Source organism: Cricetulus griseus, chromosome 2, assembly GCF_003668045.3.
Source record: "Cricetulus griseus strain 17A/GY chromosome 2, alternate assembly CriGri-PICRH-1.0, whole genome shotgun sequence".
In the NCBI taxonomy this organism is placed as follows: Eukaryota; Metazoa; Chordata; class Mammalia; order Rodentia; family Cricetidae; genus Cricetulus; species Cricetulus griseus.
Window position 1 is genome coordinate 38,549,693 of NC_048595.1, and position 23,508 is coordinate 38,573,200.

General features: G+C 43.6%; 2 protein-coding genes across 2 annotated transcripts in view; both read right to left on the reverse strand.

Moving 5' to 3' along the window:
- The window catches only part of Bend5 (BEN domain containing 5), a 45,778-nt gene extending 32,578 nt beyond the window's left edge, over positions 1–13,200 (reverse strand). The window contains exon 1 of the mRNA XM_027402468.2: positions 12,975–13,200. Within this exon, the coding sequence (XP_027258269.1) occupies positions 12,975–13,200 (226 nt within the window). The remainder of the gene's footprint in view (positions 1–12,974) is intronic.
- Positions 1–23,508, reverse strand: part of Agbl4 (ATP/GTP binding protein like 4) — a 1,036,629-nt gene that overhangs the window by 218,599 nt on the left and 794,522 nt on the right. The gene's annotated exons all lie outside the window — the stretch shown is intronic.

Genomic DNA, 23,508 nt, shown 5'->3' on the forward strand with positions numbered 1-23,508 from the left:
TCAGAGGTGAAACAGCAGTTCAGACCAATGATGGTGTTGAGTTAGTGTAGAAGGAGGCAGTCATTCAGGCTTACAAATCTGGGCACTGTATGAGCAATGGTTCTCAGATCATCTCATTCCACCCTTTCAAAATGTAATGAGGGAAATGAGGTTACTTCAGAAAGGCTATGCATCCCTGCAGCATGCAGGCAGACCCAAGGACAAAGGAGGAACAAAAGAAACTGGGACTACATATTGGAGAGTTCACTATTATGTAAGGTCACAATTGTTAGTGCAATAACATGAGCATATAGGAGAAGCCCCATTGTGTAGTTCAGGCTAATATGTTTTGAGAATTATGCTCTGCAAAATTGAGGCTGCATCCTTGAAAGAGATGCAGGAGCAATCAGATAGGGATATAAAATAAAAGCTCATGAGAAGATAATTCAAGATTTCCAGCCAAACTTGAATATTGGATTTCACAAGCAAGAGAGATCATTGTGGCCTGTAACAAGATTGGATAAGTTGTTTTTCTTCCCCATTTCCTCATCTGTGAATTGAAGTGAATAATTCCTACTCACATTGCCATGATGTGAAGACTAACAATTCTGTATGTTAAGAACGTGAGGAAAATAAACAGTATTGAAGAGTTTGGTGTACATGAAAGTATGACAATGTAAGGGCATGAGAACCTGGACTTCAGTTACAGCCACACCACTCTCAGTGCACCTGATCTTGTCTGGTCCAGGGAGCTAAGCAAGTACTTGGATGGGAGAACATGGAAGAATAGAAGGTCTAACAGAAAAGATGGGGTGAGATGCTTTTGCATGGATCCCTAAAAGGTGATTCAGTTACAGGCAGGAAACAGAGGGGAGGAAGAAAAATACAGTACTTCAAAGTAGAGAATAAATGGCCTTGAGTGCCAAGTTAGGATGAGTTAAGGTTTAGTTTGCAATTATGGAGTCACATGCCCTGGATTCCATGTCCAGCTCTATAATGTGGGAAGTTGGGTGAGTCCTATCTCGCTACTGGTCACATTTTATTGTTGTTGTTGTAATGAGGCTGTAAAACTGACCACCAGTGGAGACACAATCAGCTCAATAATCACACCTTGAAAACAACAGCACCCTATGCTAGTTGAGGCGTGAAGCTGGCTTGCCTCATGAGCTGGAGACCTGCCTAACTGCGTGGCTTGGGATGGGGGACGGCCTGGAGCGCCCTTCACCTGATGACAATAATGACTGAAGGCCCCACCCCTACACACACACAGGCTCCATGTTCTTTCATGCCCTCCTCCTTCCTTGTGTGTTTCACAAACTCTGTTCTGCCTGCACTCATCTCCTCTGTCCTCCTCTGAGGCCTTTTCCACATCATGCATGCTATATTTATTATACTCTCTCATATTACTGTGCTCCAATGGCCTGCTTAGAGGTTGCCCCATATGATACAACTGACCATACAATAGGGACTTAGCAAACAAAAAGTTTTAATCAAATAATAATAATAATAATAATAATAATAATAACAACAACAACAACAACAATAACACAGGCTCTGCTGGTAAGCACATAAATGGTGGATACTCAGCACCAGTCACTGGGCAACTGTGAACTATATTCTGATATTCAATTTTATACTGAGGATGTCCACAAACAGAAAAAAGGGGGAGTTAATAAGTGTTAATAATAATGGAAATATTATTGGAATATTAATAATGGAAAATATTATGGAAATAATAATGGAAAACTGGTGGGATTGTAAAAGGAGACAGCCACTTTAGAAACAGTCTGGCATTTGCTAAAAGAGTTAAACATAAAATTACCATATGACCCAGCAACTGCACTTCAAGATGTATACTCAAGGAAATGAAAGCATGTCTATCTAGAAACTCGTACATCAATATTCATAAAAACAATATTCATAATAGCCAAAAAGCTAAGACAACACAAATGTCATTTAACTTATGGATGGATAAAGTATGGCAGAGCCATACAATAGGGTACTAGTTGACCATAAAAAGAAATGACACACTAGTTGATGACACAATATGGATGAATCTTAAAAATATATATGTCACTAAGTTAAAGAACTCAGACACAGAAGTCATGATTTTATAATTCTGTGAGTCAGTCAGAATAGGAAAATTTAGAAACAAATTAGCAGTTGCCGAGAGCAGGGGGAAAGGGGACAACAGGGGCGATAATAATTTTGGGGAACGGGGCAATTATGACACTGTTTTGGAACTATATAGTGGTGATGGTGACAGAATATACCAAGAAACAACGAATTTCACACACTTTAAAAGTTTTAAATAGAGCTGGAGAGATGACCCTGTGGTCAAGACCACTGGTTGCTCTTCTAGAGGACCTGAGTTGGGTTCCCAGCACCCATAGGGCTGCTCACAACTGCTCCTGTTCAAAGCCATCTGATGCCCTCTTCTGGCCTCTGAAGGCTTCTGCAGGCACATGGTGCACATATATGCAGGCAAAGCTCTCACACATAAAAGGAAAAGAAACCTTCTAAACAACAATTAAAATGGTGAATTTTGTGTTGATTTAAAAACAAAACACTTCAATTTAAGAATATGCTACTGGGTATGTTGGTATACATTTGTAATCCCAGCACTTTGGGAGGGTGAGGCAAGAAGAGCTTGAGTTCAGTGCCAGCCTGGGCTACACAGAAGTTTCAGACTTGCTTGAATTCCAAAATGAGACTCTTGTCTCAAAAACAAAGAAACAATGTGGAATGTCTATTACATATAATACAGATAGCACTTCACGGTGACTCTGTAAACAAGCATTGTCCACTACTTCTTTTGCTTTTCAAAAAGAAACAAAACAAAACAAAAAAACCCCCACCAAATCGCACATAAAACCCTTCTCTAAACTCACCTAGCAGCAATGGTGCAGAGCCAGGATGTGACACAGATCTTCTGTCCCACAAGCTAAGTTGCATCACCTCCTAGTGCATGCATAGAACACAGGAGCCATGAGGACTCAATGTTGATGGTTGAATGAATGACTGAATGATGGACACAGATAAGGCGAGCCCAATTTCCTGGCCTGAAGCTGAGCGCAGGAAGTTACATTACCCCTGCTTTCCTGACAGACTGTCTTTAGGAGTATGCAGAAAACAGCAGCCATTGTATTATGTATAATGTATGGGACAACATAAACAGGTGCTAATCAGGTCAGGGGCCTTGAGTAGGTTCTTTGAAAACCGGGCTGAGTGGCCCACAAAGCTCTGAAGTAAGGGGAGTACAAGAAGGGACAGAAGCAAACAGCTGCTAATCCTAGCTGCTACAATTGTTGGTCAAGGGGATCTAGACCCTGGGAGCCACCTGGCATCTGGCTCTGTCCCGGTTTTTAGTGCCCTCTCATCCATGCTCCCAGGATGAGGGCTAGGAAGACCTGAAGCCTATGTTCTTCTTTTTCTTTAGGCACTGAACACATACTGAGCCCATTTGCATCTGAACACTAAGCAGGGTGGTCTTTCAGTTGGTTAGAGGCACTTAGAAGCCCAGTATGGTATTTGCCAAGAATCACAACCAGAATGCAAGGCCTGGCTTCCCGAGAGATGTTGGTTCACCTAAGGCTCTCCAAGCCTTCCTCACCATGCTTCTGGGTGAAGGTGGACTTATGCCATCCATATCTAACCCATAGATGATTCAACGGTGTCATCGCATAAACTAGAAGGTTGGGAGAGGGAAGTTGGCTAACTAATAAAACCAGCCCTCGCATTTGAATCAGGTGGTCCTGGGCCAGAATTCTGACTTTGCTACAAACTATTCGAGGGAACTTAGGAAATATCCTTAACTTGTCCAAGTCTCAGATGAAAAGTGCTTGCTAAGGTGATGATGCATGTAAAGTACCTGGCACAGTGAATGCCCTTACCACAGATGTCCAACAAATCGCAGCTGTTAGGCCACTCTTGTGGGTTATGTGTTTGGCTTCTGGTCCCGTGGCAAAGAGAGCCACTGCAAATATCTGACACAGATTGAGACATGATGAAAGAGATGGTTTAGGAAGATTTATGTGGCAGTGCCAAGCAAGATAGATGGGGTATGAGGATGAGCCCCAACACAGGGTGACAAGAAGCTATAACTCTTGGCCAGTCACATTAATGAAGGTGAATGGCGGTGTGGATCATCTTAGACAGCAAATATTTCATGTGGCGTTTTAACGTGACTTTGGAATATGATTCTGGCTTTGATTTCCAGGAAACCACCAAAGGAAATAACAGCGAACTCGGAGGAGTGGAGACAGAGGCAGCTCTCTGGCCAACCTGCCTTTCCAATTTTTCCAAGCTTAGAGGCAAACAATTAGTTCTAGTGTGTACAGAAATAAGTATGTGTCCTTGAAAGAGACATCTTTCCCCATCCCGCCATTCTGATTCTGGTCTCAGGGGCAAGGAAGACTACCAGCGGCCTGAGCATTTTCCACCCTCTCCTATCTTCTATGATTGCAGCAACTAATTTTATACTTTCAATGAATCCAAAACAAACACCTACTGTGTGCCAAGTCTAGTGCCCGACCCTTTACATCATTACAGTAAATTATTGGAAGTAGGAACTATAGCTATAGCTATAAGAAGTGAGGTTACTTTCCTAAGACATAAATGACAGTGAGGATTTCAATCCAGTCTGTTTGACACTTGGGCCCTGTTCCTAATCGCACCTAATGAGATAAGAGAAAAAAAATTAGCTTTATAAACTGAACTGAAAGGAACACATACCATGCCAGTACACTGATAAAACTTCCAAGGTACCTGTCTTTCTCCTGACCTCGCCTACACTTTAGGAGACTTCTCTGATGAGTTTCTGGTCTGAAATACATACTATATAAATCCCTGAACTACAAAAGTTCATTAAAGCCTTTTAGCTACTTTTCATGTGTGTGTGTGTGTGTGTGTGTGTGTGTGTGTGTGTGTGTGTGTGTGTGTGTGTGTTTGTGTTAGTTTAAAAATATGTTCTTCAAGAATATAGCAAAACTTGCTATTTTTTATTAACACGGGGAAAAATGAAGGCACAGAATAAAAGCAAACAGTGCTCTTAAAGTAACAGGCAGGTGAACAGGAAACCCAGGGAAAATCTGTCTTCAGCCCCCTGAGAGACCTGTGGTTTCCAGTTAAAAGGGGAAGCAAAGTGGTCCTACCTCCCACTTTCCACAGCATCATGCTGGATAACTGAAATAATCCAAAGTCAGAGAGCTGAGCTCGATGTGGGTTTGCTAGTTAGAAGGAAATGCTAAATTCTGGAAGGCTAAACACGAAATGTTTAACAAAGGTTTTGTTTTATAAATATCTATATGCAAGTTTCAAGTTTTTCATCTGCACAAAAGAAAACCCTGTGAAGTCTTGTGTTTGCATTAAAAACAGATATGCCACAGAGAAGACAAGCATCCTGCATTCTCCAGCCTATGGTGTTTATTTTTATAAAATCCAAAGCAGAGAGAATTCTCAAGTTTCAAGGATTTTATTCAAGCAAGACAACAAAAAGAAGGGTACCCTGCTGTGGAGTAGCAGAGGCAAGCAGGGGGTGCTGGCCCAAGGCCTGGCTCTCATAGGCTCGCTGGGTGACCTGGCCTCCCTTAACTTCCTTTCAGTGGAACACAGAGACAGAACTGGAAATCCTCAACAGTTCCTTCAGTGTCCCAGGTCCCTGTCTTGTCTGACAGGGCAGACAGACCGGCAACAGATCACCTCTATCTATGATTCCTCCAAGTGGGGCTGTTAGAAGAAATGCTCTACAGAGGCCTTGTACCTGTGGGGAGAGGAAACTGCCAGGCAGGTGGGGGGTGGGCCTCCTTGTTTGAATGCCTACCTTCTTGCTGGCCCTGGAACAGAGCTGGGACACAGACACAAACAGGAATGTCATCCTGCTGGGTCATTTGTCTAACTGCTCTTCTGTGTTTTACCAGAAGTGTTGCTAGGGTAATGAATGGCCCCATGAGAGAGTCACAGGTCAGCAAGACACAGGAAAACGGTAAGCCCTCCGTGCTTAGGTCTAGTCCCAGGAGGACTTAAGACACAGTTAAGTCTTAAACTTCTGCATTTGTTCAGCCCAATATTCCTTCCCACAGAAGGGTGATGGGTGCCTGTGACTCAGGTGACTGCTCTTCAATGGTTAGTCCATCACAGCCCCTAACAGCTGTCAATATTAGAAGGTCTGTACTGTGTCCCAGTTTGCTTGACAATAACACAGTGGGAAACTGAGTGATCACTAGTTTCTATGTTTCAGACGAGCACCTAATTGGCAGAGAAGTCAATAATTTCTCTGCAGTCACACTGCTTACAAGCAGCAGTCACTCTTGGAACCCACGCTGCCCTCAAAGTCCATCCATTTTGAGGTCTCCTCTTCCTCCTCAGTACTTAAGGACGTGACCTCCAGATTGTCTAACTTTCCTCTACCCTAGGTCAAGCTTTCTCTCTCAAATATGCCTGACTTGCTTGCCACCTCCCACAACAGGGTGCTCAGCCCCGTGCTGGAGGCCCTTCGCATAATACCTCTGCTTTCTGTTTCTAGTTTATTGTTCACGATGAACTCTTGAATTCCACTCCCAGTCACCAGTTCTGGGGTCCCCTGCAATAAGCTTGATCCTTCCTCTACAGTGTAAAACTGGGAAGACAAAAAAGTACAAAAATACCATTCCATGCAAATCTTCTCTTGGGCATGTATATTTAGCTTTCCTGTCATCTGTCTCACCAATGAGCTCTGGGGAGGGGCAGTTGCTGCATAGTTAAATGAAATGAAAGTCAGCCAAGACCTGCAGTGCTAAGACCTCTCTCCTCGTTCTGTTTCCTAGGACCCCCCTTCTCCCTTGATTCTCAGTCTAGCTCTGGCTGTTCTTTCCTGGTCACCTTTTATGGTTCGTCTCTTCAACAGTGCCCTTAAAAGCTGGTGTTCTGGAGAGTTCTGTCCTTACATGCTTTTCTCCCTCTGCCTTCACCCATTGTGACATCAGCCCTCTCATGGCTAATTACTTCCAAATCAGGACCTTTAGTCTGACATAGTCTTCTGAACTTTGGGCTACTCACTCTCCTCACATCCCCTGTCACATGTTCAATAGCACCCTAAGAGTCAACAGACCTCACACAAAACTCGTCATCTCCCCTTCCAACCAGCTACTAATCAAGAGTGCCCATTGAGGAAGGAAGGTCCAGATGACCCTATCTTGCCACATCACTCTCACACAGCATCACAACCAGTCAACTAGCAAGTCTCATGGAGTTCCAAATCCCCCTCCCTCTCCCTCTCTCTCTCTCTCTTTGTGTGTGTGTGTGTGTGTGTGTGTGTGTGTGTGTGTGTGTGTGTGTGTGTGTTTTGTTTTTGTTGACAAGGTCTTGCTGTACACGTAGCCTAGGCTGGCTTCACATTTATGAACCCACCTCAGCTTCTTGAGGGCTAATACCACAGTCTTTACATCTAGGAGGATACAGTCCATTATCTGGAACCTACAGCATTTACTGAGCAGGTGTTTGAGTAGCTTCCTCAAGCCCTACCTGGAATGGATACATGCATGGAAACTGAAACCTGATGGTTACTGAGATCTTTGGTCAGACAATACCAACCCCTGCGCTTCCTGCATTACTTCCCAGCATTCAGCTAGATCACCTGATAGAACTCAGAACCTACAGAACTCAAACGGGCCAAGAGAACCTCCTCAGGTTATGTGGTTTTCTGGTAACAAGGGTACACAGCTTCCGTGTCAAAGAAGCTTAGGCAAAGGCAGGCAAGAAAATTTCTTCCTAGAGAAAAGGCATCAAATTGAACTCTACTTTTTTGGATATTTTTAAATGTAAAAGTTAATGTGCTCCTGAACAAATTAACACACACACACACACACACACACACACACACACACACACACACACCAAACAAAACAAACAAAAACCCAACCAAATAAACAAAAACAAAAGCTTCAACTTGCCTGGACTTCTCCTTTCAGTCTATAAAGCAGGACCCTGAAGCACTCTTCAGCACACATTATTTAGATGCAACAAACATGCGGTTCTTGAACACTAAAAGCTCACATCAGATTCAACCTTCAATGATTAACATTCCAGTAGAATCTGCAACAAACGACAGCAGGCAAGTCCCAATCTTTGCTCTAGTGTATATCAGCAGAACATGTCAAAACCTAAATTAAAAGTTTTTACTTGCTTATTTTTTTTAAAAAAAGCAAGCAATCCTTTTGTTGGCATTCTCCCACTGATGACATGCAACAATCTCTGCATGTGAAATTGGCTAGTCCCCTGCTTCGCTGCTAGTTCTGTAGAAGTTCCAAAGCATTTCTGGAGCAAGTGATCTATTTGGACTGACAGTGCCAAGCTGGGACCTGAGCCCTGAATGAGCTAAAATTACCAAACAGAGAAGAACGTGGCTTTGGGACTTATTTTCCCCAAGTGTGGGGTTCCTTCTAGTCGAGGGAGTGATAAAGAATGTTGACTTTTTCCAGATGAATAAAATTGAATGAAACCTCAAAAGCCCATTGCAGGTTTCTGTTCTAAAAACAAAACCAAACCAAGTTGTGGCTTAGAGGGTCCTGTCTCCCCTATCTCCTATCATCCAACAACAATAATGAAAACCATTTATCTTCACAAAGTATGTGAGTACAACACAGCCTGGCCCAAGTCGATGCACAGTCCTGGACAGCAGGCCCCTGCCCTGGAGAAGTTCACTGTCTGGCAGGAGCACTGACTAACCAAAACAGTCTTAAAATACTACAAGTCAAAAGCAGGGAGCAAGTACAGTACAAAGAGAGTTCTGAGGAGGGAGAATCTCCCTTGGGGGCAGAGGCAGGAAAAGGCAATGGCCCTTAAGGCTGGGTGCTCCCAGTGTACTTTGCCCACTCTGGACCAACAATGGGTCCCAAGTCTCTTTTCTCCAATGGAAGGTAAACCACTTAAACAGAGAGAGGTTCAAGTCAGACAAAGATTAATCCACAGTGGCTGACCCAGGAGTGTGTGTTCACAGAATAGCAAGGGACTCCACAAGTCCAGGGCAAGCAGGGTTGCAGGGCTGGAGAGGTGAGTCTGGAGAAGGAAAGTGGGGCTGGGCTACTGGGATATGAAGGCCAGGCCAAGAAGCTTGAGCTTTATCAAGCAGGCCATAGGGGAGCTATAGAAGGTTCTGAGGACAGCAGTTGATTGGTAAGATTGTGGTTTTCTGAATGCAGTCTACACAGTGGACTGGACACTAGGTGATTAATTAGCAGGCTGCTGCAGGGGTTTAGATGAGTAAGAGCCTAAGCAAGACTAAATTCAGCCCATGCTTGTAGATCTGGAAAAGAAAAACTTCAAACTCTCCTAGAATTGGTCCCTTCACTATGCTCCCTGGGGCCTGGCTTCTACCTTTGCTTAACACTTCCTACAACAGTGTCTATGTCCTCATCATTCTGCCCCCTCCACAGAAATCCCATGGGGCTTAAAAAGACTGTCTTCCATGGGTCATGCCATCATTGTGATCATGGTACCTTAGACTCTGTGCACAAGGTGTAGCCATGCATTACTGCATTTGGGTCTGGCCTGGAAGAAACAGTAAGGACACACTTGACCACAAAGGAAATTTAGGACAGTCAAGCAATAATTACATAGTATAGATGCCCAGGAAAAATGACAGACTTGCAAGGCAACAAAAGCCTACAGGAACCAGTTTTGAGTCTCTAAACCCCATAAGCAGGCTGGATTCCAATTAGACAATAGCGAGGTCGTTGCAGGGGAAGTTCTCAATTTCACAGCCTGTGTGGCAAATAAATGCAAGTAAGAAGAGACCACAGCTCACAGGGGACTGGATCCTTGAATTATCCTGTCCCTTCCTAAGGGACAGGAGCTCCTGTGAGAGGATTTCATCAAGTAGAAGAGAACTGAGAGTGTGTGGAAGTTTTTGATCCCTGTAGAAGAGAGGCTGGTTGGGTGACAGAGGAGGAAGAAGAGCATGGTAGGTTTGAATACTCAAAACCAACTCTGTTCCCTGGCTGGAAAACTTGCCTTGGGCTACACTTCATTGACATTTCCCCTTCCTTTCACTCCTTCCATGCCATGCTGTATTAGTTCATCAGCCACCTTACAAGGGAGATTACCAATCAGGGGCTGGCACCAGAAGATTTGTGCTGCATTTTTGGCTTTGCTATTAATTTGTATGTGGCTGCAGGGAGTTCTCTGAGCTTCAGTGTTATCATTTATAAAATGGAAACAGGGACCAAGGTAATGTCTGTCAATGGGTGCGAGATAAATAATGAGCAGACACAAAGCAAGACTGTCACCAAAGTGTGGGGTGGGGGGGAGGCTTTGTTATTTTACTACAGCTGGAATTGTAGTTTGGTGCAAAGGAAGCCATGAACTAGGGTTTGACACACTGAAACCATGGCGTAAACTACTGTGAGTGGCAAAGTACAAAGTACCATCCTGGCTAGCTGGACATTTCCTGGGTTCCCAACAGGTTTACTTCAAGACAGCTACAGTGGTTGGCTTGGACAAATGTATGCCAACGTAACACACTTATCACCAAATGCCGTAAGTGGTTCGGAAGTGTCTTCTGAAACCACACTACTGAGGTCAGAAATAATTAATTAACCAGGACCTGTCTACACTTGCAAAGCCACCTCTGCCTTCCTCTAGAGGAACTATTTGAGGAACTAATTCCCCAAACTTGGGCACCACAGCACAACTCTGCTCCTATGACTCACAAGGTGATAAAAGCCTACAGGAACCAGTTTTGTTTGAGTCCCTAAGCCCCTCAAGGAGGTTGGTTGCATTTAGACAATAGCAAGGTCTTTGCATGGGTCAGATGAGCTCTCTTCTGGTGAAGCCACTTCAAGCAAGCTTCAGAGCCACCAAGCTCAACACACAAGGGAGAGGACTTCCAGGATACATGAATTCCCAGGTTCACACTGGCCCTTCCAATCAGGTCTGCACCAAGAACAACAGTTTCAATTTAAAAATTAACCAGTTTACTGGAATTCAAAATGTAGCCCGGCTAACCTCAAGTTGCCATTGTCCCCACCCCTCCCTGCCAGGAACTCACCCACCTCTTTTCTTCTCCTAAGGAAAAAACTGGAGATGAGAAGGAGCATGTTTTAACTTGGTTTGCTGAAACTGGGACCATAGTTTACTCTGCTGAGTTTCTATCCAATGCTTAGGGTTCTTGCTGATGTATGCATACATGTACATATTTTAGTATCTCGTTGCAACTCGTGTTGACTTTAAAAGGAGAGTTGGTGGAGGCTGCCATCTGCCTAACTAGCCTCTGGTAGTCCTTGAAGAACTACATGTATCTACACTTGCTGAATGAATGGATGTCTATGTCTGAGTGGACAGACATGTAGATCAACAATCTGTAGACCAGGAAAGGCCTTTACCATGGACTTCTGATATCCACCCCTTCCACTCTCATGGGCTTCTCCAGGTCTCTATATGACAGGATCATCAAGACGCATGCTCTCTTTTCTTCTGGCAAAAGGGAAGCTAAAGTTACACCTAGTTATAATTTCCTTGGGCTTATCCTCTTGCTGAATAGATTCCTAATCCCTTCCTAAGTAATTAAAGGCAAGCAAGCAAACAAAACCTAATCAGCTACGAAGACTTCTGTTCTAAAACCTATCTGCCTCACTCATGTTTTCCCTGGACCTTGGTGTCTGGTGGTGAGTGGACCTACAGCTCTGTGCCCCCAGGGCCTGTCAGTGAAGTGGTAAGGACCCAACCTGTCAAAAAAGGGACCTCACGGTGTTGATGCACTTCAAATCTATTGCTCCTTTATTCCCACAAACCTACTTTCCAGAGGAATTAGAAAGACTTCAGCCATGAGGCTGAGCTCCACTCAGCTTGTCCTGGAATCCTGGGCAAGTCACTATGATTCTTGCTAGGTTCCTCTTTAGGCTAAAGGAAAGAGAACACAGGACCCTGGAAAAAGTAGGAAAAGTGTCAAAACCACAAAATCCTGACAGTCTTCATTGGGGTCCTAGTTTACCCTGGGGTTGTCTTCTGGGTCGAAGGTGACTCTGTCTCTGCTTACTCAAAGGCAGCACTCTTACCAGTAGCAGCCACATCTCTGCCCCCACTCCTACTCCCCACCCCCATGGAAGTGACAAGCTCCTTTTCCCTGCTTGGTGTGCACCCAAGCCTTCTACAAGTGGCTGGGAAAGAAGGCCAACTGTCTACTTGGAGAGGAACCCCGTGCCTATGTATGGCACACTCCAGGAGGCTGAAAAGCTTGGCTTGTCCTGTCAACCAACCAAATCTCTGTATCTTTACCCACCAAGCTAGAAACTATCTGCCTGTCTGTCAGTCTCTCTCCCTGACCCCGTGTGCAATCAGAGTTAGCGGATCAGGCCCTAACCTGAACTAGAGGCTGTTTGCCCCCTTTTCTCTCTCAGGGAGCTTTCTGGGAGGTGCAAAAAGGGGTGTGGAGGTGAAGCTCTTTTAGGACCCTCTGCCACTTGGCCAGTACAACTGAAGTTGGGTCGCCTGGTCCTGATGATGGGAGAAGGTGTCAGAGATTCTTTCTGTGATAAAGAGCTCCCATCTAACACACCTAAAAATGCTTCTTGCTCCAAGAAGACACCAAGGGCCTTAAAGGGAGAGAGGAAGGAACAGTTTGAGAAACTTAAGATAGAAAGCAACAGAGAGGAAAGCAACTGTGTGTGAGAGAGAGAGGTAAAGGTGAGAGATGGAGAAATGACAGTAAGTAAGGGGAGGCAGCTAGTGAAGGGAAAGTGAAGAGGCAGGGAGAATACAAAAGAGTCGGAAAGATGAGGGTAGGGAAGGCAGGCTGACAGCCCGGCGCGGGAGTGTCAGAGAAGCAAGGAAGACAAAGGGGACCCTTGGGTCTTTTTAACTGGTCTGGCCTCTTAGAGACACCTGGTACCCAAAAGAAAGCCCAAGGGGCAGGAAGAGGAGGCTAGAGCAAGCTGTGGCTCCCCGGCCCCGACCGCTCAGCCTCTCCCAGAGCCAGCCCCAGTCCGCCCGGACCCAACGCCCCTCCCGGCCCGCTTGCTCACCTGCCAGAGCCAGGATCTGGGCCTTGTGGAGCAACAGCGTGCCCCAGTCCCGGGGGACACGCGGGGGGCTCTCGGGCTCGGCGCCCAGCTCCTCCGGGCCCCGGTACACTGCGTACACCTTCTGGTTGTCAAAATCCAGTCGCGAGCGGGGGCTGAAGTCGCGCACGCACGACACGGGCAGCGCGTAGCAGACGTTGTCCTCCAGGAACCGCACAAAGGCGTACATGGTGGGCGCCGGGGGCGGGCCCGGGCGCCGGTCAGCCCGCGGGGCGGCGCGGAGGTGGGGACCCCGCGGGGGGCGTGAGCCGCAGCCGGGCCGGGGGCGGGGAGGCTCCCCGGGGCCCCGGCTCCCCCCACTGTTATTGTTCCTGAAAACCCCGCTCTGCCAATCGGCTGCTTTCGCCTGGGCGCGGAAAAGGAGGGAGTGGGGAGAGCCGGGCGAGGGGCGGATGAGGGGGTTTGGAAGCGCACCGCCACTCGCGAAGTCAGACCCGAGCAATCACAGCCGGAGTGAGATTGCAGTAAGGAGGGGAAAGAGCGGAGATTCAATCGCCTTAATAATAACAGTAGCATTGCGGGGTGGGGAAACACAGCTAAAAGTCGCTTTCGGCCGAATTCAGTAGTTTCAACAAGCGCGCTGCAGAACAAACTGCATTGCAACGAAACTATTTTGCAAAGGACCGGAGGGAAGGACTGAGGCTGGTGGGCTGGTAGTAATTTTATATGAATCCCCAAGTGTAAACTTGCAAGTGAGCCGAAGTTTAGTGTTTTGAATTTAGCCAGCCTCTTTAGTTCCTTTAGCCCCCGCCCCCTTCCTTCCCCCTTTCTCTTTCTTTTTGCAAAACTACCAGCACCTGCTGTGAGGGTCAGTCAGCCAGAAACATTCCCCCAGAGCTGCCAAACCAGTTTTGGCCAGAGCTGGACTTATCTGAGGTTTCCAGTTGGACCAGCTGCTGTGGTGGCAGAGACTTTGTCTCATCCTAAGGGAGCAGTGGTTACCCCTCTTTCCACTACTTTTTCGCCATTGAGGACTCGCCTCCACTGCATGCTGCCTCTGGGAAGGGACACGTTGAAATAAAGCAGGGGTGGAGGCTTCTGGGGAGCTAGGGCTTTCTGGAGTACTTTCAAGAGTTCAGGAACAGAACTGGTAGAACAGCAGTCCCTGCTCTAATATCATAAGCAGACGAGAACCTGGAAAAGTTAGTTCCCGCAGAGAAGTCACATCTACCAATGAAGGAAGGTTGACATGGCTCTCTGCAGGTGTAGCTTCCCAGGGGGTATGCATAGCATAAAATTGAGCTATTACCATCCCTATTGGCCAGCCCAAGTCCAGGGCATTTGTCAAAGAGAGACTCAGTGAATTGGGGGGAGGGGGTAAACAAAATTTCACATACACCCATTCATTCATTTATTCAAGCAACCAATATTTATTGGCTACACCCTCCATGTTAAATGGTAGATTTGGTGGTCTAGGAAAAGGACGGATACCTAGGACCTTGTAGTATTTACTGATGTATCAGAACTTGAATCTCAGTTGGATCCTATGTTGGCAATATTAAATTACTGTCTGAATCACACACCTTTCCACTGTGTGTAACCTTAACATTCCAGTCTGAGAGCATTAAGAACGTTTAATAATGAGTTAACAATGAGAAAAGTGTTCTCATAGAGGTATGCATAAGGGAAGTGGTATACTTGATAAAATGTTATGTTTTTAAAAACTAATTTAATGAGCGTAACATGTAACAACAAAACGAGTACACCAAAATGATCATTGTGATCTGAGTTTCTTTCGTAGGTGGGAGATTTTGTTTTCCAATATACTCTTCTATGCACATATTCCGTACACATATACCCTTGTTGCTATTTCTCACAATAAGGCAATACTTTCTAATAAAAACACTTAAAACATTTTAAACTTAAGCAGTGTGCTCACATTTCAAATCAGCTACACTCATAATGTAGATAAAGCAGAACTCCCAAATCCCCTTCATTGTGATCTGAGGAGTACTTTATGCAATTGAACTCTACATAGCTCCCAAATGGGAGGCTTAGAAGGTCAGATAAAGTTCCCTTAAGTCAACCCACTGGTGACATCCAGTAAACTGGACATGACTTCAAGTCATCTTGATACATACTTTCATCCTGTCTTATCCTACACTCTGAGTCATTTCGGAAAATGCCCTCTCCTAATAATGATTTATTTTGACTAACCTTAAATGGGTTATTTTAGAAATACATTCCTAAGGTGGTCAAGGGAAAATAATGTAAAGCAAAATTTCTGATAACTCACAGGATGGGGCATGCAAAGTTGGCCATATTTAGTGACAGTCCATGAAACTCCAGACCATGTTTTCAAAAATAACATCTGGCAAGTCCCTGAATCTAAGTGAGGGTTGTCCCAAACTACGGTGGCAATGCCATTGCTCACCACTCTCCTGGACATAGTTCATTACAGAGTATAAATAAACTATTGGACATTTCACAGCATGGCATGATCCCAGCCATATGCTTGCTCCTTACCCTCATCCTGGGATGTATTTCCCCACTCAGTGCACAGCAATCCCAGCTATCCCTGAAAACCTATTCAATTGTCTTCTCCTTCTCTAATCCCACCCAGACTTGGAAGCACAGACTACCCTCCTGTTTTTATCCCAGCACCTTTTATTCCCTCACTATGTGGGAGAGGACAGTGACACAGCCCCTCACCCTCACAAACTGGGGAATTCCGTTAATGCTTTAGGGACCTCAAGTCTGGATTTCTGGCTTCCATGTAAAAAGGAATTTTAGGACTAATTTATGAAGCAGAGTTGAATATTTTATTAAAGATATTTTAATATAAGCTTAAGTGTAAGGGTTAGGAAAAAGAGACATACTCAGGGAAAGAAAGCTAAGTCTCACCCAAGAGCTGGGGTGTGGGCTTCTTTGCAAGACAATCACAAAAAGTAAGACACACCCAAGTGTAGGTGGGTGATCCTCAAGGAGTCTCAATTGTTTTAGCATTAGCCTTCCCTCCCATTTTTGTTAAATCTTGAGTTATATCTAAAATGGTTGCTAAGAAACAGTTCTTTTCTCTATCATGATAAATGAAATTATAGAAAGGATCTGGAGATGCCTTGGATGGAATTATAATCTGATAAGGTAAAACCAGAAGCCACTGGGGTTGCACGAGGAGTTTAGTACATGTCCTTTCTCTGTCTGTGGGGTATCTGGTGAAGAGTCTTAGAAAATTACAGTGTTTATAGCTGGGAAGGGAGAACTTAAACAATTGTTAATTGTGCTTCACTTTTTATTTCTCTGCTGGCAAGGGTTTCAATACGATTCTGGAGTGACAGGCCCCTCTCCTCCAAAATTTCCTGTTTTTCTATCTCTCTAGAACTAGAATGAGAGCTTTTTGAAGGCAAATAAAAGCTGGTAACTTCAGCAACCCGGGTACATGGCAAGGTTGGAAATTCGACTCTTCGGTTAAAAACATATTAAAGACAATATGATAGCATGTTCGAGCCTCTTAAAAGTTTTTCTTGAAAGCCTGTTTGTTCTTTTCAGAATTGGAACTGGATCCAACTCTCTTTCCCACTTTCATTAATCCTACCAGGAACCCCTGCCTGATTCAACACGGAAGACAGACATAGATGAACGCATTACATTACAGCACCCGCACCTCACCTACCTATATTGGTGTGAACCATTATACAGCAGCAGTTCCAGTTCCCAAGAATTCCAAGAATAGAAGAGAAATCATAGGATGAAAAATGAACACCAACAGGGTAAACACACTCTCTACTACTTCTGCCTGTAGGTCCACAGAATGGGCTCTGGAGAAGGAATGTCAAGCACAGTGAATTGAGACACTGTGGACAGCAACAGAAATTAGCCATCTCCCCCCCCCCCCCCCCCGTGTCTAACAACTCACACATTCAGTCTAGTAACACAGACACAGGGAGAACCTACTGTGTCCTGCACCATGCCTCCCCTGCCACAACTCCTCCATAAAAACTCAGAAAATATTTTTCCTTGACCTCAGAAGACCTGGGTTGGATGCCCAGCACCTACATGGTGGCTCACAACTGTCTGTAACTCCAGTTCCAGGGCATCTGATGCCTTCATCAAGGCATCCCCACGTTCAAACAAATCACCTACCCAAGTTGGTGTGAACCATTATAATGCAATAGTTCTGTTTTCCAAGAACCTCAAGAAAAAAAAAAAAAATCAGACCCTGAAAAATGGGCACCAATAGGGTAAACACACCCTCCAACCCATCTGCACGTAGGTCCACAGAATGACAATCACATTGGGCTGGGTACCCTCCGTGGGCACTGCCTGAATGCTGCTAACAGACAGACATGCAGACAAAACACCTATACCCATAAAATATAAATAAATAAATTCTAAAAAACAGACTTCAAACTCAAAGAGGCAATTTAAAACATTGAGTCCAACCTAATGATGGTTGAATTCCCTCTTTAACAGCTCTACTAAAAGGTCGTTCAGATCCAGTGTTTGAAGTTTGCTACCCCATCTTAACTTTAGGACACTCCTAAATTTTAAAGTCTTCCTACACTGAGATAGACTCTTTTGTATTGTTGTTGCCATATTAATTTCATGGAGAATCCCATCCCAGCTCTTCAGATGTGGAAAACTTAGGATTTTGTCTTTCTTCTGCCCAGACACCATCACTTCCTTCACCTGTTTTTCCTCACGTGACCTGTTTCAGAGATGATAGCTGGGTTATCTACTTGTCCTCTGCAGCTTCCTATAAGCCATACACAGTAAGCACTGTGCATACTTGATCAGTTTCACACCAGATCATGAAAGAGTGTTATTAACTACCAGACAGAGTTCAGAAATTGATACTCATGGCAAAACAGTTTGGTTCTGGGGAACCTGGAAGGCCGATGGTCATATTTTCATTTTAGAGACTTTGCTCCAGAAACTGTATAGAGGAAAAATGGAGGGAGGAAAATAGGAGGAGGAAGGAGGCCTGTGATGAGGCTGAATGTCCTGTCCCACCCCTCCTTTGACTCCTCTTTGTGTGCCAAATGTACTTTGCCTCTCATCCAAGTCATTTTAATGGAGCAGAACATGTACACGTCTGGGCCAGCTTAGCCACCGCATCCCCATCTCCACTGCGCTCTCCTGTTGAGTTGTACAGAGCCTTGAGTTCATGTCACGCTCCTTTGGGTTAGTCAGCTAAAGCATGTTCAGTGGCATCCGTGGGACAGTAATGTGTTTCATATTACTGCCTGGAATTCATCATGTACTTTGCAAAACTATTTTGAGGAGACCTGGGTTCTGTGAATTTTTAAAGCAATTGGAGCATGTCTTTTCAACCTCTCTGCTAATGATTGATCACATTTTTTCATGATTTTGCACTTTTTCTTGTGATGTTTGACTTTTCAATTCTCTCCCTTTTTTTACATTTTTAAGACTTTTAAAGTGTTCTAGATTTGCCACAAAATTAAGAGGAAAGAACAAAGGTTTTCCCTCTACCCCTTACCCATAATCCCCTGTGCATATCCTCCACCATATCCACGTCCGTATGTCAATATCCTCCGCCACTTTGGTACAACAAGTGCCATGCTGTGGACATACAGTTATCACTAGTAGCCCATAGTTCATGTTAGAGTTCCTTCTCAACACTGTACATTCTATAGGTCTGGGCAAATATATGCTGACATGTATCTAGCTTGATAGGATCTGCTCACTGCCCTAAGACTGCTCTGCACTCTACCTGTTTAACCCACCCACCAGCCTTAAACCCTGGCAAACATTGGTGATCTTTCTGTTTCTACTTCTTTCTTTCCCAGACCCTCAGGTTTCTTGCTTACAAGAATATAAGAAGGAGTTATCCATACTCTTTTTGTATCTCTATCTCTTGGGAAACAGAAAAAGTAGCTTATACCCTGAAATCCTAATTCAATTAGTGGGTTAAGGACATTGAGTTTTTGTTTTAATTCCCAGATTATTCTAAAAGTTAAGTAGCCATGAGAAAATTTTAAGGCAACATGCTATCCATATAAGAAATTATCACCGGGCGTTGGTGGCACACACCTTTAGTCCCAGCACTTGGGAGGCAGAGGCCAGCGGATCTTTGTGAGTTCAAGGCCAGCCTGGTCTCCAGAGCAAGTGCCAGGATAGGCTCCAAAGCTACACAGAGAAACCCTGTCTCGAAAAACTAAAAACAAAACAAAACAAAAAACAAAAAAAAGAAAAGAAATTATCAAAAAACAATAAGTAATGACCATGACCATAATTATTACTGGCTTCCGGGAAAATATACAGGGTTTTGAAATGGCTCTATAATCTCAGAGAAACCACTTAAACTCTGTAGGTTATAAATTCTTCATTTGAAAACTGGCAACAATGTACACTGTCTTCCTGGGTCTGGATCCAAACCATAGTCTGCTATGTGAGGACTATTCTTACTATGTTCAGCCATGGGCAGATTTCTTCATCTCTCCAAGCAGAACTTCCTTCATGAGTGTTGCATGAAATAATCCATGTGAAGTTCTTGGAGCAGTGCCTGACACATGGTAGAAGGTCCTCAGTATATTATACTCCCATTATTGTTATCTTAATCATTATTATAGTTATTATAGGAATTATAGGAGCTCATGTCCCCATTCTTGTGAAGGGTAAGGTGTTCCAAGTGTTTTATTAATTCAGATTAGGTTTAATAAACTGATGTTTGTCTATCAAGTTTCCCAGAATGCTTCCATCCATGCTGTTTAATGCAATTCATGTGGTCTCAGGTTCTAGTCACCAAAGAGGTACTCTTGTCTCAAGTGTCCTGAGTCTATGGCTCTTTCCCATATTGCAGTGAGCATTTCCAAAACATTGTTTTGGAGACATTCATTCTTTCATACTGATTTCATTGAAGAAATTAAAAACATTTATGTACTGAATAAAGTAAAAGATGCAGACGTGTGAATATGTAGAACATAGTCAAGTTCATCCAATGAAATTGTGGCTCTGTGGTGTGGGCCACTTATGTGAATTGGTCAGTGGATGATCTGAATCCTACCATGCTACTCAAATAAAATCTGAATTGGGGTTGAAAAAAGAAAACAAAATGGGGCTACATTGAAAAAGTCCAACTTGCCCACATTCTGAATTTCAGTTAGGGGGCAGGTTAGTTTGAGAATTTGTCATTCATTGAGGCAACTCACACTGTGTCTTTTCAGGCAAAACATTACTTCCTCAAGAATGTCCTCCTGGACATGTTGCTCCCAGCTCCCTCCAGAGAGAAATTCTGGTCACTGTTCTGTTCTTCTGCATATGGTTTGTCATAACCTTTATTACAGAATAGAATTATCTGTTTATTAGAGTATTGTCTATTTGCCATTAGATCAAAAGTTCCTTTAGAAAGGGCCCTTTCTGTTTTCTTTACTGTTACACCCTCTCATCTGGCCTGGAACATGGGAGACACTCTATGAAGACTATTACATAAGCAAATATTGAAAATGTGAATCCTGAAAAGAGACCAGCCCAGAGAGGCCAGGAGAGGAGGAACATCAAGAGCTCGATTCAATAACCCTGCCTCATTTTATTTTTGTGACTGTTTCTATCTCTGTTGATACCAATACCCCAATTCCCAAAATCCAATACCCACTCTCATGTAGCTTCTCCTTAACAAAACTAGACAGGATGACATTTTCAAAGTGTTGCTTTGAATATACAGAAGAAATAAAGGGGAAATAATTATAGAAAATGCACAGAGGAGAAAAATAGTCAAGTTGTCAATCATGCTGAGTTGACATGCAGTAATAAAGACAAATAAAAACCATAATGAATAGTATCAGAAACATTCCAACATAGTCCATGGGCCTCCCAGGAAGTGTGATCCAGCCTCACCCTAAAACACTAGACTTCTTAATTTGCTGTTGGCTTGAAGACACAAAGCTCCTACTCAAGGCAACCCCAGCCTCATTTGGGCTCCTGCTGGTTCTAACTTTTCTGGTGGATGACAGGGCTAGATTCCTTCACAGAGAACATCTTCACTGTCTAGTCAGCTTCTGAGCCACCGGGAGCTCAAAATAAGTCTGCCCTTCCTAAGTCCTTCTAGGGCCAGAATACACACTGTCATCCATGCCGAGACTTCATGATAGCTTTCAGCTTCACTTCTGGGTCAAAGGCACAAATGTGTATATTCATTCTGAGGGATAACCCATCTGAAAAGTACATTGCTAACTATGAATTCTGATTTTTCTAAGGATGTATCTTAACTATACCTTAAAATCAACAAAATTGGAGAAAAGAAATGATAACAGAGCTAAAAATTGTAGATTTCCACAAAAGAACTGGTTACTTTACACATTAGTGAAGTTTTTGTTTGGTTTTGGTTGTGTGTGTGTGTGTGTGTGTGTGTGTGTGTGTGTGTGTGTGTGTGTGTGTGTGTCTTTGTGTGTTGTTTTGTTTTTAAATTTTGAGACCTGGTCTCAGTTTATAGCCCAGGTTGACCTGGAATTCACTATGTAGTCTGACATGGCTTAGAACTTATAGCTATCCTCCTGTCTCAGTCAAGTAAACCAAGAAAGAGGTGACAGAAGTTGTTTAAAGTCACTTGGAAAATATGTGGCCCTGTGTTTCTTTCACCTAAGGTCTGGATTTCCAGACTGTTTTGAAATATGCTTTGCCTCAAGGGAACAAGCTGCTGAACTGATAGTGGGATCTAGATCCTGCTGTCATTTTCCCAGGAGATTGAATCCCTCACTAGACTTCTGAGAAATAAGCCATACAGGAGAGTCCAATATCTTATCATTCCAAGCATTCATACCATAGCTAATAATTCTAAAAGTATCACAGATTTGACAACATTATCTGCGGTTTCTTAAATCACTACCTCCTTATGTGTTTTTGACACTCTTCGGGGTTACCAGCTGTTCCCACAGCATCTCCTCAGTTATTTCCTCTCTTAATGGCCAAGGAGTAAGGTAATCAGCTTTCAGGGTTGGGGTAGAGGCTTCTCTGAGCCAAAAGGAGAAAGGGTAAGATAAATATACATAGCAAAAATCTCTGTGAGAAGTCCCACCCATTTTTCTTGACCCTTAATGGTTGTCTTACACTGTTACTGTTTGGAAGAAGCAGAGCAGCAGTGAAGAGTAACAGCAGTGAACATTAAGCCTTGTTCTGGGCTCATCTGTGTTTCTGTGTTTTTCTTTTACTCTCTAAGACAGCCCTAGGTGGTAGATACTGTACTATCCTTAGGCCCTTTTAGAAAACCTAGTTGTGTTGGGTAATCTGCCCAAGGTCAGAGGAGTAATGGGAGAGCCAGGATTCAAACCTATAGGCCATTTAACTACAGAGCCATCAACCATGGAGTTCCACACTACTTATAGATCCCTCTGAACTGACTCTTGACTCATTGAGAGGACTTGTGCCTTTATTCCTAGGAGGGAGAGATGCTGGTATCCTCATTTTCAAAGATTCTTATTCTGACTTCTTCAGGGACATTGTGACTACCATGAAAGGTCCAAGGGAGATCTTGGCAGGAAAGATTATGTAGGTTTACCAGCGAGCACCCCTAGAGTTCACGGATATTCACATCCCATATGTGATACATGGAAATATATATTATATCACACTTTGAAGTGTTTCTTTTCTTACCCAAACTAATTTCTTTATTTGGTACGAGACTGCTTTAAATGGCAATCAAAAAACAAAATCTTGAAGTCTAAGCTTATACATTATGATGGAATAATGACTATATACATATATATCATACAACATCCTTTCTAGTTTTTCTTTCTATCACTCTTTCTTCTTTTGCTTTCTTGCTTTCTTTCTTTCTTTCTTTCTTTTTTTTTTTTTGAGACAGTCTCACCATGTAGTACAGGTTTGCTTGACTTAGAGATTCCCCTTGGTTTTGCCTCCTCAGTGCTGCAATTGCAGGTGTTACAGGCATGCACAACCAGGCCTGGTTCTCATGTCTTGTTTTAGTACTTGTGATGATTAGTGTTAACTGTTAGCTTGGCAGAATCTGAACTCACCTAGGATGTGGGCCTCTTGGGCATGCCTATACAGGATTGTCTTGATTGTGTGAATTGAAATGGGAAGACTTGCCTACAATGGGACCTCCCTGGCTGGGATCCTGAGCTATATAAATGGAGACAGGGAGTTGAGGAGTATGATGCATCTCTATCCATTGCTCTTTGCTTCCTCATTGTGTGTGTAACATAACTACATTCTTCAAGTTCCTGCTGCCTTGGCTTCTCTGTGGTGTGGACTGCACCTTGAACTGCAGGCTGAAATTAAGCTTTGCTTCCTTAAACTGTTTTTGTTGGGGTATTTTCTCACAGTGAAGAAACCAAGAAAGAAACCAACACAATATTGATAGTAGATATATTATAGTACAGAATATTAGCCTCCTCTCTCTTTTATTATCATCATGTCTTAATTATCATAAAAAACATAGTAAGAATAAATGAAAAGAGATAATCAGTTGAGGGTGAGGTGGGTAGTTTTTATTTTGTTTTGTAGGTAGGATGAGTATGGCGGAGATGGACATAGGTACCTATATGATCCTGGATAAAAT